Source organism: Kockiozyma suomiensis (assembly GCF_038497685.1).
Source record: "Kockiozyma suomiensis strain NRRL Y-17356 unplaced genomic scaffold V2V93scaffold_1, whole genome shotgun sequence".
Taxonomy (NCBI): domain Eukaryota; kingdom Fungi; phylum Ascomycota; class Lipomycetes; order Lipomycetales; family Lipomycetaceae; genus Kockiozyma; species Kockiozyma suomiensis.
Window position 1 is genome coordinate 1,070,620 of NW_027117664.1, and position 12,311 is coordinate 1,082,930.

The window sequence follows — 12,311 nt, forward strand, 5'->3', positions numbered from 1 at the left end:
GCAATATCAAGGTCGTTGTTCGCGTGCGCCCATTCAATAATCGAGGTATGCTGAATTAGAATTCATTGCCGGCGACGCACGCGTAGCTTACGCCTTCTTATAGAGCGGATACGGAAAGCAAAATGTATAGTTCGCATGAAAGACGACCAGACTATTGTGCGAAGTGAAGAAAATCCACAAGCAGTAACCCCGACAAAGTCGAAGACGGAGAAGTCGAGGATCTTCAAGTATGATAAGAGCTACTGGAGTTTCGACAATTCAAATGGCAACTATGGTGTGTTCCAGAATATTTTATTCTTGAATTCAGATTGTATTAACCCGTACTACTTGTAGCCGGCCAGGAACAGGTTTTCTCCGATCTTGGATTACCGCTGCTAGACAATGCTTTCCAGGGGTTCAACAACTGTATTTTTGCGTATGGCCAGACGGGATCTGGAAAGTCTTATTCAATGGTGCGTCAAAGTTATGCCACTTATACAAATTCTATCCAGCTCTAAAACATAATCTAGATGGGTTCACGCGATGACCCCGGAGTGATTCCAAGGATTTGCGAGGCTTTATTTAGCAGAATGTATGTATATGTCGTACTTTCCAAATGCCGGAAATATTTGACTTATAAAAATTAATCTATCTAGAGACGAATTGGTGTCTGATGGAGCAACGCGATTTACGGTCGAGGTGTCTTACTTGGAAATTTATAATGGTATAAACTGTAGTGTTGGTTCACAATCATATGACTGGCGCTAACTGTCAACAGAACGAGTAAGAGATCTTTTGAATTTTAAAAATAAGGGAAATCTGAGAGTCAGAGAGCACCCGTCATTAGGCCCTTATGTTGAAGACTTGGTACGACATTAATTCAAACCGATATTCTAATATTGCAGCTGCTAATATTATTCACAGTCACGCTTGGTAGTCAGATCGTTTACTGAAATTGAGGAACTTATGGACGAAGGAAACAAGGCACGTACAGTTGCAGCTACAAATATGAACGAAACATCGTCTCGCTCACATGCTGTATTTACATTAACTTTAACCCAACACATCCACGATACTGAGACAAGTCTTGACTCTGAGAAAGTGTCACGAATATCACTTGTCGATCTTGCAGGGTCTGAGCGAGCGTCAGCAAGCGGTGCTACTGGAAGCAGACTAAAAGAAGGCTCTGAAATCAATCGATCTCTAACAGCTCTGGGTCGAGTGATTCGTGCCCTGGCAGGCTTGTCTAACGGCAAAAAACAGCGGGATATGGTTGTTCCATATCGTGACTCGGCATTGACATGGCTATTGAAAGATTCTTTAGGAGGCAACTCTATGACTGCAATGTTGGCCACTATTTCGCCCGCGGACATAAATTATGATGAGACTCTATCCACTCTTCGATATGCTGATTCTGCTAAGAGGATTAGGAATCATGCAATTGTTAATGAAGATCCTAATGCGCGACTGATTCGTGAACTGAAAGAAGAGCTGTCGTTATTACGAGCCAAACTCAGTAGTGGTAGTAGTCTTGGTAATACCGAGCAATCTGGATTGGATAGTGAAAATTCTGCAGACAACCAAATGGTCGTCGTCACAGCTCCTGACGGGTCAACTCAGAAAGTATCCAGAGCACAGATAGCTGAGCAATTGAATGCTTCGGAAAAGCTGCTCAAGGAAGTAAACCAAACGTGGGAAGAAAAACTTGAAATGACCAAGGAAATTCAGAAGCAACGGGAATCTGCCCTAGAGGAAATGGGAATTAGCATAGAAAAGGGATTTGTCGGCGTCCATACTCCCAAAAATGTCCCATATCTTGTCAATCTCAGTGACGACCCACTACTCGCCGAGTGCTTGGTGTACAATATTAAACAAGGTTGTACCAGTGTCGGTAATGCTGACAGCTCCTCTACAGCTCAGATCAGACTCCGCGGATCGAAAATACTTACGGATCATTGCACTTTTGAAAATGACAATAACACAGTCATGATTGTTCCTGCTGAAAACGCATCAGTAATGGTCAACGGTCTTCGCCTCAAGGAATTATCTCGCAAGCTGCATTCAGGAGACCGAGTGATTTTGGGTGACTTCCACATATTTCGTTTTAGTAATCCGCAAGAGGCATTGCAAGAGAGGAAAAGTGTGTTTGTCGCACCAGGCGCGATTCGAGGAATTCATGGGACCATGCAGCGTACGCGGTCATCTACTCCAGCTGGTGGTCCTGGTGTAACTAGTAGTTCTGCCTCAGATCGCAGTGAGCGAGCCTCTAGCATTGCTTCCGACTACGTCGATTTTCCTTCCTTTGAGGATGCGTCCATTAGCAGGTCACAAACTCCTATTACAGGCGAAGATGTAGCGATTGGATCTAGTGACTGGTCTTTGGCTCGTATAGAAGCTGCTAGGACATACTTGGGTGGAGAGTCAGCTTCTGTCAACGTGGGTGCAATGACAGATGAGGAGCTTGATAGGCTCTTTGATGAAATGCAACGAGTTCGCTCAATAAGAAAAGGGCGGCCAGAGTCAGCGTTTGAAATGTATGACGCCGATACGGATTCCGTTATGAGCTACGGCTCCCCCACAGCTTCAACAACCAGTAGAATACGGTCCGTGCCTTCATGGCAAGATTCCTTTGCCGAAGACCCTTTCACTTCTCCAGCTCGATCTACTTCTACAGCCCCAAGCTATTACGACAATCTAGTGGCTCCGCAAATCTCTTTGTTTATGAAGCAAGGCCAAGGTCAAAATCAAAGTCGTGCCTCCGATGCTAGGGGAAGGCCACTTGATAGTCAACAATCAGAGTGTATCTCAAAGGCCTCTGACCGCAATAGCGTATCACCGACTCCTTCGGATGATAAAGCAGTTCGGCAGAAGTCGCTGAATTCTTCCTCTGGAGCATCCTCGGCGACAAGCACTTATCGTTCTTTACAGTATCAGCTTCAGCCTTCATATTCTTTCATGCTGCGGCGTAATCCGGTGTTGTCAGACGAAGAGAAAAGGGTAGCTAAGAAGACTGTTAATCGATGGATGCATTACGGATTGTTGAGAATGACAGATGCTATTTATCGATACGCGCTGCTTTTGAAAGAAGCTCAGATTATGAGTAACGAACTATACCAAGGTCTACAGTTCCAGTTTACGGTGGTCGATGACGGGTTCGCTCCAGCATCACCTTATGATTTGGTTCTGAATGATTCTGAGCCTGAGGAAGATGAAGCTCTCGTACACGCTTTAAAGCCCTGTATTGCTGTACGAGTTGCGGATTCTCAAAACAAGACGATCAGAGTTTTTTCTGTAAAAAAACTAGAAGACAGAGTAAAAGCGATGCGAAACATTTATAACGAATCGCCGATGTATTCTGAGCTGCAATCCCCTCCGAGAAAAAGTCATCCTTTTTCTGATACTTTTGACACCAAATATTCATATATCGGAGATGCTTATGTTCCCATGGCAGGTGTTTTACACGGAGAGACCACTGAGTTTTCAGGCGATATCATATCTCCATATACATTTAGTGTGATTGGAATTGTGAGTCTGATACTTGAGCCGTCCACTGAACGCGAGCAGCAGTCTTCCGCTTTTGGAATCGTTGCTCATTTGCAGTCTATTATCGGCTTTTCCGAGCGAGAATTTACAGAAGTTCATGTTCAGATGTTGTTAGCTGACAATAACAATCCCTATGCTTCTCGGTCAAGTGGAATCTCAACTAGTCCAGTAGTTTCTGGATTTGATGAAGATGGACCAGTAGTTTTTGACAGCTTTCACGGGATAAGTCTTAGTTCTCTTTTGTCGATTGATTTTCAGAATAGTGGAGTGAATGCATATTTTTTGAGGTTGAAAGTTTTTGCCAAGGTAGCATCAACGCACTTGGAGAAGTTGCAAAGCTGGGATGATATGCAAGAAGCAGGATCATCAGCAGAATCTTGCAGATCTCTTTCGGCGCGTGGCGCCGACGCGGATGATTCACAAGAGAGTTCGGTAATACAGCAGCATGACTCCTTTGTGAAAGTGCAAGTCCTTGAATTGTCTGATGCTGGATGTTACGAGCCAGTAGATATTTTGCAAGGTTACCAAGAAGAGAAAGGAGTTTTAAATTTGCATATTGGTGTGCAAAAGCAAATTCGACTTTCCATTACTCATTCGTCTGGAGACACCTTTGATTGGTCAGATCTTTCAAAGCTCTCTGTTGGTAATATCAGACTACTTGATCGTGAGACAGACACACTTAGTGAGTCTCAGAGTAAAGTTGACACGGTCGAACTCAGAATTACAAATAAGCCCAAGACCATCGCGAATGCTGACGGTACTCGTACGGTTACGGTCGTTGGCCAATGGGACTGCAGTGCTCACTCCTCGCCATTTTTAGACCGCACAACTCTGGACAAACATAGGATTGTCATGAGCGTGAACTGGAATGTATCGACGCCGTCGGTGACTTCTCCTGTCGAGTTCACGACTAATCTTGTCGGTGTCATGCTTGGTAGAGCTGTGCGAGGCCCATCTAGGCTATCGTTGTTTTTGGGATCGAAAAAGCTTATGCGATCATATGTTGCCCTTTTTCAAGTAAGGCTAAGGCCGTATAATGTTGTCGATAGTAAACCGCTTAATCTGCAAAGTACCTATATCAGTGGTGAAGAGTATTTGGGATCTTGGAAGCCTCGAGGAATATCGTTGATCAATGAATACATGAGGGCGTCTAAGGAGAGACAAAGAAATGCTGAGCTTGATCATACCAAGTCGATCTTATCTTATACTAAACTGAAGGATTTTAGCCGCAGCTCTACCTCAGTTGTTCAATCTGTGTCCCAAGTTGAAGCTCCGCAGGCTGATGAAGAGGAATTCTCATCTCATGATCTACAGTTGCTTGGCAGAATGCTCAGAATTTGGGAACGCAAACCAGGGTATGTTGATGAAGATGGTGGATTAGCTACAATGCCTGTATCGTCAATGTCGAAACCGAGTGCAACGAAATACGTTGCCACGGTGCGCCAATTCCAAAGAAGGTACGTAAAGTAAAATTTTTTTGGCTGAAAGCTTCTAACAGGCTTTTGTCTATAGTACAAACGTTGTCAAAGAGGGATACGCCGCAGCTCCAGATGACGCCATGCAATCATGGGAACGCCGCTATCTTGAACTTCGCCGTCCGTATCTACACATTTACAGCGTCCCCGATATGGAGGAGATTTTTGCAATAAATATTACTCAGTGCAGGATCGGATATAAGCCAGAACTGACAGCTGAGCTCGCTAGTCGAAATCCTCACGGTTCTGAAAATACATTCGCCGTGTATTCCGAAAATGGAATGCATTTGTTCAGCGTAAAGTCGCATTCTGAAATGAGCGAATGGGTTCTTAAGTTGGGAGAAAGTTTTGGTAGTGAAGTCCAAAATGTAATTGAGTGATTAGATTGTCAGCATGTTGATGCATGGCTGAATGTATAGTATGTAGATTGTAATGTGTATCAATTTGAATTTATGATTATCTCGGGTCATGCGTTCATTATTTCACTTTCGCGCAAACGATATTTACAACTGATGCATCTGTCTGCATCCAAATATTGCCACCTGTATGTTGTCCGCCATTGATCGAGCTCTAAATGTCAACAGGACTCGCTTTTTGCTTTCCCTTCCCCTTCGTTCCATTACCCATTGATGCTGAGTTCTCCATGGTTCTCTCGCCACCGGTGGCAGCAGCTTTACCACCCTCAAAGCTCTCTCGCACACGAGTATAATGACGCAATTCATCTTCGCTGACACTAGCTATCAACTCCTGTCTTGCTTTTTCGAAATCTTCTTGTCTTACAACTGCTTCTAATTCCTCTCTTGTAGCCTGTGTATCAAACCACCATTGTAGGCTAACATCTGGTCCAAATTTCTTAACTTTCTCGTCAACTGATCTTGCCTGTCTCGTCATAGCATTCAACATTGCGTCCGAGCATAGCGCATAGAAATCTGCACCGGTATATGTAAATGGGCATGAATCTGCTATTTGCCGAAGATCAAGATCGGGGGAAAGTTTGAATTTTCGAGTCAGTGCTTCTAGAATATTAAATTGCTTCTCGTGCGTGTCGGAGACGCCCAAATAGACCATTTTATCAAACCTGGATAAATTAAAAAGTTAGAACGACCAATTTTCAAATATTTAGCACTGCAAACTAACCTTCCTGGTCTAAGTAATGCCTCGTCAAGTAAATCAGGTCGATTTGTTGCCCCAACGACAAATACTCCTTCGCCACCCGCACTGCTCATGCCGTCAAGTTCTGCTAAAAGTTGAGATACGATACGGTCCATAACTCCTCCCGAATCGCCTTGATTTCCTCTCTTAGGAGCAACAGAATCCAGCTCATCAAAAAATACAACACAAGGCCTTGCATCTCTAGCTCTTTGGAACACTTTGCGCACGTTAGATTCCGACTCTCCAATGTACATATTTAAAAGTTCAGGTCCTTTAACAGAGAAGAAATTCAATGAAAAAGTGGTAGCAATTGCTTTGGCCAATAGAGTCTTGCCTGTTCCCGGCGGTCCGTAGAATAATATACCGCTGCGCTTCTTCACACCACCAGCAAATAGAGAAGGAAATTTTAACGGCATGTCGATGGTATCCATAATCTCTGATTTGACGTCAGCCAGTCCTCCCACGTCTTCCCATTTCACACTGGGAATACGAGGAGCGCCAATCGAATCACTGTATTTTCTGCGCGCGTCGCTTGTGGCTTGCTCAAAGTCCGAAGGAGTCAGTTGCACGTAGCCAGAGAATGCAAGAACTATATCTCTAATTTCTACTACAATTCCGTCTGAAGAATAATTTAGAGCCTCATCCTGTAATCGATCAACCGCGTGAGCATATGCCGACTTTACAATTGCTATTAAATCAGGAGGTACCAATCCAGCCGATTGCAATGCAAGTCCTGCGAAGCTGACATCTCTTCGCACAGAACACCTCTGTGGAATTCCCAGATTACTGTTATTAGATCCAAAGATAGCCGAAAGAGGTCCTGTAGAAGTCGATTCAGGAGACAGCAAGAACTCAAAAATGCGCTTACGCTCTGACTCGGCTGGGGTCAGCATCTCAAGCTCAAACGTAAATCCAGAACGTATTTCATCAGCTAGTGAATCAACACTGGTGACAGTGGCGGCAACTATCACTCCGGTAGTTTGTAGCAAAGTGTTTTTAAGAGAGGCAGCTATTCTCGAGGCATTCTTGTTTTCACTACCACTGCCTTCTGCAGCTTTTGTAGCAATGGCTTCAAGATGGCTAATGAGTATAACGCACGGGGAGCAATTTTTGGCTCGATCCAGCTTTGCTTCTAGAGCCGCCATGGACTTCGTCTCTGTCTCTCCTATTATGTCATACGCATCAATGCGGTAGACATGAACACCCAGCTGGGAGGCGATCGAGTGTATCATTGTTGCCTTTCCAACTCCATGTTTAGCAGAGTGTACAAGTACTGCAGTCTTCAACGATGCCCCTGAAGGTGAAATGCTCACGGACAGCAAGTTCCTAAATCTCTCGCTTGTAGGAGAATCGAAAGTGGGTATAGGCGAAATTTTCGTATAACTTGGCCAGTCAAATAGAGCTGTCGGGGGTATTGGCGCCTGTACACTTCCCCTCTGCGTCACTCGAGTCTGAGAACTATCCACATAATATGCTCTAGATTCAGATTCCACTGATGGCTCTGAGTGGGACTCGTCAGGAGGAACGATTGCGGTAACTTTGAACCACACAATAGTGGATGGAACGCTACCAGGTATTGCCGACAGATCTTCAACGCTTCCACCGGCACTGTTACTTGCATCGGAAGAGTATATTAAACGAGCCAATACTTCGTCAACAGGGATTGCAATCAAATCATCCTTTGCCACTATCCGCCGATGGCGCTCAAAAAAGCTTCTTAAGCCCTTCATGAAAGCCTGCTCGTACATTCGCTCAGTCGAGGCCCACGAAATCACGCGGGAGATTGTGATCTCTTTAGCAGCACACAGCTCTTTCGAAAGAGGTGAATCCGCATGCCCGATCTCAACCGATTCTGGACTACCGATGTTGTAGAGAAATAATGGCGAAAGATATAACATTTTAGGATCAACGCGCTGGGAGATAGGAAAAGAGTATATGCGTATTGGTCGGCAAGTCGAATGTGAGCGAACGTAGACCTGTGACATTTAGTTAGAATAAATACTAAACCATAATGGAGAAAGTACAAGCGACTTACCCAATCACCAGAAAAAATACCGGTTTTGGCTAGCACTTCAATATTTACAAAGCCTCTAGATTCGCTATCATCACTATCTTTTCCCACAGGTGTTAACATCTCTGACTCAATTCTGATTTCAAGCGGGACAACTGGTAATACGATCGGTTTTTTCTTCCCTTTGACTAACTTTTGAGCCAGCGATAATGCAGTGTTTGGTGACCTCTCCCAAGAATTGTGCGAGTCTAGGAAACGACTTAGATTAGATTCTTCTTCTTCCGAAGACCAGCCACTTGTATCAGTAGTTGAAACATCTTCATTGCTCAAAATTGTGATGTCAGATTTAGTATTATCGATTGCTATAGGACCTTGATCACAGACAAACGTGAGTCTTGTAGTACCCGGTAATAGCAGACCTTGTTCCACGGGCTCACATGCTTTAACAGTACTATCTAATACTGGCAAAAACTGACCCTTTCTAATGATTTTATAAGGCTTCAAGTATGCCGAAACTTCAGGCTCTGGGATACTGGAAATGTAGTCATATGCCATCTTGGGAAATACTAAGACGACGTTCGTGAGAGGAATTGGTGTCACCGATTGAATGACTATTGGCATGTGATCATCAAGTCCAGTTACATCGGAAAAAATGTGTAAAGCTGCTGTAGAAGGTGGTAGTGAGGACTGTCGTGAGCAGCTATACATCGTCCATTTAGGGGTGCGTGAGAGCGCGAGCTCGGACTTTGGACATATCGAAACAGCAAAAACCTCGCGTTTACTCCGTTCACCATCTTCCAAACTGAAATCAGATATCTTCTTCACAAGAGTGGATCCATTTGCAGTGATTGTGTGCTTCTGAATGCCATCGTCGTTTGCTGAACCATTGCGCTCCCAATGTGCCGACGATCTCGGAGCAGCCAACTCATCAAACAAGTCGTCCGAGAGCTGCAGGGTTTCATTCCCCGTCGAATTAAAAATGGATTCGTCGGATCCCAAATCATCGTATAGTCTAATGGTCGCATTTCGAGGTTTCGTTATGCGTCTTCTCCGAACAGTCGCTATTCGACTAATTATTTTCACATGCGCGCCATTAGTAGTGTGTTCGCTATTTACAGGCGCAGAATCGCCTTCAGGCAAAGCTTTATTTGTTGGTGTACTCATTAGAGGATAAATCTGGTAAGTGTCATCGTCTGAGAAATATAGGAATCAGATGCAGAAGTTCTAAGACGCCGTCGGCTCGTCGGTTTGTTGTCTGATCTACAGAAATACTTAATTTAGCGGGGTTTTAGGCATGAACATAGCCGCCGCGCCGCGCCGCACTTTTGAGCCCTTGCTCACTTTCAAACACCATTGAAACACTAATTGCAAAATTGCTTGATATTATTCAACTATAGTGACTTGAGGGAATTAAATAGTAAACCAATTTATAGCGAAAATGAATGCAAGGAAACGACGAAGATAGAAAAAAAAGAAAGTAACCGAAATCAAAAAACTTTTTATAACCATGAAGACAATTAGTAACCACTCTAAAATCCCAGTTTTATTTTTCCTTCCTCTCTTATCGTCAGAATTTCCCAGAGGCCAAAAAAGAAAACATAACAAAAAGACAAGTCAAGACAAGACGCAAACAAATTTAAAAAAAAAGTGAACTAGACTACACTAATCAAGACAGTGCAAGTGATAAGCAACATTAGAGCGCGTAAACTCACGTAGAAACAAACGAGCCCTCCGCTCTGTATCGTGACACAGATCCCAAAAACTATCCAGCCAGTAGCTTAAAAAGTGACCTTCTTGCCCTGGAACTGAACAGCATTGCTGCCAGATGCGCGGCCACCGCGGCCACCACCAAAGCCACCACGTCCACCACGTCCACCGCCGCCGCGGGGACCACCACGTCCACCACGACCGCCAAATCCGCCACGGCCACCACCACGACCGCCAAATCCACCGCGGCCGCCACCGCTTGAGGGGTCACGTGGGGTAGAAAAGTCGAGTCTGACAGGACGACCGGCAATTTCGACTCCGTTAAGAGCGTCAATTGCAGCCTTAGCCTCATCGGCAGATCCAAACTGAACATATCCGAAGCCCTTGAGCTGCTCAGTCTCGGGGTTGGTAGGCAGACGAACGCTAGTAACGTTACCGTATTCACCAAATGCCTCAAAGAGAGCATCACGATCGGCGTCAAAGGAAAGATTTCCGACAAAAATGGTGTCGGAAGGCTCCGAAAGCTTGTCGCCGAACTTCTCTGCGCGCTGGTTACGGAAGTTATCCTTCTTGGGTGCAGGGTTAGAGAAGTCAAGGTTAACGGGACGACCATCAATTTCTAATCCCTGGTACTCCTCAAGAGCCTTCTTGGCAGTGGCAGCATCAGCGAACGTAACATATCCGAATCTAAAAAGAAATTAGTTTCCTGAGTTTTCTAGATGTTGAAGAAAAAATGATGATACCCTCTAGATCTGCCAGAGTCTCTATCAGTAATAATACGGCTAGACTCAACTTCACCGACAACCTCAAATTCACGCTTGAGCCAGTCCTCATCAACATTGAAGGACAGACGTCCAACAAAGAGCGTTGTCGACTCTTCCTCTTCGGAGTCAGTCTTCTGCTTCTTCTCCGGGGCGGCCACACTTTCCTCAGCCTTACGCTTGGTGCTCTTCGGCTTTTCTTCTTCTTCCTCCTCTTCATCATCATCATCAGACGAAGCATCGGAGCTGCTGTCGTCATCGGACTTGCTCTCGGCCTCAGTCTTCTTTGCGGACTCAGCATCAGAATCAGAGTCTGAAGAGTCTGAATCATCTGAATCAGACTCGATAGTGGCAGCAGGCTTCTTAGATTCTACTTTCTCCTCCTCCTCATTATCAGAGTCAGAGTCAGAGGAAGACGAGTCTGAAGACTCATCGGATTCCTCCTTGGCGGGGGCAGACACAGCTTTCTTCTCATTCTTGGCAGCTGGGGCGGGCTTCTTTTCCTCTTCATCAGAGTCGGAAGAATCGTCAGAGTCAGAGTCGGAAGAGTCAGAAGAAGACTCTTCCTTTTCAACCTTTGCGGCTGCCTTTCCGTTCTTGGCAACAGGGGCTGCGACCTCCTCAGACTCGCTATCAGAGTCTGAATCTGAATCGGAGGAGTCTGAGGAAGACTCTTTAACAACAGACTTCTTGGATTCTTTAGCTTGGGCCTTCTCAGCAAGCTTTACGGCAACAGCAGCGGCAGCACCGGCAGCTTTTTGTAGCTTCGCGGGCTTTCCGTTCTTAGCGGCAACAGTAGAAGGGGTCTGCTTCACGTCCTTCTTGGAGATACCACCCTTCTTAGCCGCAAGAGCCTTCGGCTTTTTCTCTTCTTTAACGCTCTTTGCTTTTGATTCCTTTGCCATTCTATAATATAAATTAGGATCATGTTCCACAAAGTGCCGGCGATAATTGCGGTCGAGTACTTCACAATCTAAGATAGCGACTGGCCATTGAGAAAGTAGTTATACACGCCACCAGATAATCACTGAACGATAGTAACAAGTAAAAAAAAGTGTAGATTACCTTTAAATAAATATAATATAAGTTATTACAACAGTCTTCTGGTAACAGCAAAAGAATTCACTCAAGTAGCTGTGTGGAAGAGTGTAAGTCCAAGAAAAAGAGCGAGCTCATGATAGTTTTTAATTAGCGCCCAAAAATTTTTTTTCATAGGTTGGGAGTTCGTAGTGGAACTTTAAATGTTATAAAAGTCCCAATCTCGATTGCAATTAATGTGGGGTTTGTACATGTATATTAATACCTTGATAGAATTTCTTGCTTTGATTTAATTCATCTTGTGAGCTTTAAATACTGTTGAGATTTGCATACAACCCAAATACGGAACGGACAATGCCACCGGGGTTTTAGATTGGAAGCGCTGACAAGATAAGCGGAAACTATACCCACCGACAGCTCCTCTTGGTTTCTCTATATTGTATGACACAAGTCGTAGTTGTCTGAACAACTTCTGTCTAAATGAACAATAGTTCCGTACTCGTACCAGTCTATCTGATGATTTTATGTGAGCGAACCTGGTAAAAAGTTTCTCGTTGGCGAGCAAAATATCAAAGAGAGATGGATGAATATCCGACGCCCCGAATAGTGGGTGACAGCCGAGAGATGGAGGTCAATAGAGGGAAG

At 44.6% G+C, this 12,311-nt stretch overlaps 3 protein-coding genes across 3 annotated transcripts; 1 reads left to right on the forward strand and 2 right to left on the reverse strand.

Moving 5' to 3' along the window:
• The first annotated feature begins 458 nt into the window (after positions 1 to 458).
• On the forward strand, positions 459 to 5,462 carry V2V93DRAFT_362924 (uncharacterized protein). The gene is made up of 5 exons (XM_066908473.1): positions 459 to 571; positions 636 to 703; positions 758 to 846; positions 904 to 4,979; positions 5,035 to 5,462. The coding sequence occupies exons 1-5, from the start codon at positions 510 to 512 to the stop codon at positions 5,375 to 5,377; spliced, it is 4,638 nt and encodes a 1,545-aa protein (XP_066768716.1). The 5' UTR covers positions 459 to 509; the 3' UTR covers positions 5,378 to 5,462.
• Positions 5,421 to 9,401, reverse strand: V2V93DRAFT_362928 (P-loop containing nucleoside triphosphate hydrolase protein). Its single transcript, XM_066908474.1, has 3 exons — positions 8,185 to 9,401; positions 6,135 to 8,125; positions 5,421 to 6,075 (listed from the first exon to the last, which is right to left on the reverse strand). The coding sequence occupies exons 1-3, from the start codon at positions 9,322 to 9,324 to the stop codon at positions 5,568 to 5,570; spliced, it is 3,639 nt and encodes a 1,212-aa protein (XP_066768717.1). The 5' UTR covers positions 9,325 to 9,401; the 3' UTR covers positions 5,421 to 5,567.
• Positions 9,402 to 9,522: 121 nt separating this feature from the next.
• V2V93DRAFT_362931 (RNA-binding domain-containing protein) lies at positions 9,523 to 11,775 on the reverse strand. Its single transcript, XM_066908475.1, has 3 exons — positions 11,594 to 11,775; positions 10,611 to 11,534; positions 9,523 to 10,554 (listed from the first exon to the last, which is right to left on the reverse strand). The coding sequence occupies exons 2-3, from the start codon at positions 11,531 to 11,533 to the stop codon at positions 9,939 to 9,941; spliced, it is 1,539 nt and encodes a 512-aa protein (XP_066768718.1). The 5' UTR covers position 11,534; positions 11,594 to 11,775; the 3' UTR covers positions 9,523 to 9,938.
• Between the last annotated feature and the right edge of the window lie 536 nt (positions 11,776 to 12,311).

Excerpts from the sequence above, each read along its gene's own strand:
- V2V93DRAFT_362924 (XM_066908473.1), top strand. The coding sequence starts at position 510 with ATGGGTTCACGCGATGACCCCGGAGTGATTCCAAGGATTTGCGAGGCT. Across the intron at positions 572-635 it reads GAGGCTTTATTTAGCAGAAT|AGACGAATTGGTGTCTGATG; the intron begins GTATGTATATGT and ends TAATCTATCTAG. Across the intron at positions 4,980-5,034 it reads GTGCGCCAATTCCAAAGAAG|TACAAACGTTGTCAAAGAGG; the intron begins GTACGTAAAGTA and ends TTTTGTCTATAG.
- V2V93DRAFT_362928 (XM_066908474.1), bottom strand. The coding sequence starts at position 9,324 with ATGAGTACACCAACAAATAAAGCTTTGCCTGAAGGCGATTCTGCGCCT. Across the intron at positions 8,126-8,184 it reads GTATTTTTTCTGGTGATTGG|GTCTACGTTCGCTCACATTC; the intron begins GTAAGTCGCTTG and ends TAAATGTCACAG. Across the intron at positions 6,076-6,134 it reads GCATTACTTAGACCAGGAAG|GTTTGATAAAATGGTCTATT; the intron begins GTTAGTTTGCAG and ends TAATTTATCCAG.
- V2V93DRAFT_362931 (XM_066908475.1), bottom strand. The coding sequence starts at position 11,533 with ATGGCAAAGGAATCAAAAGCAAAGAGCGTTAAAGAAGAGAAAAAGCCG. Across the intron at positions 10,555-10,610 it reads GACTCTGGCAGATCTAGAGG|ATTCGGATATGTTACGTTCG; the intron begins GTATCATCATTT and ends ATTTCTTTTTAG.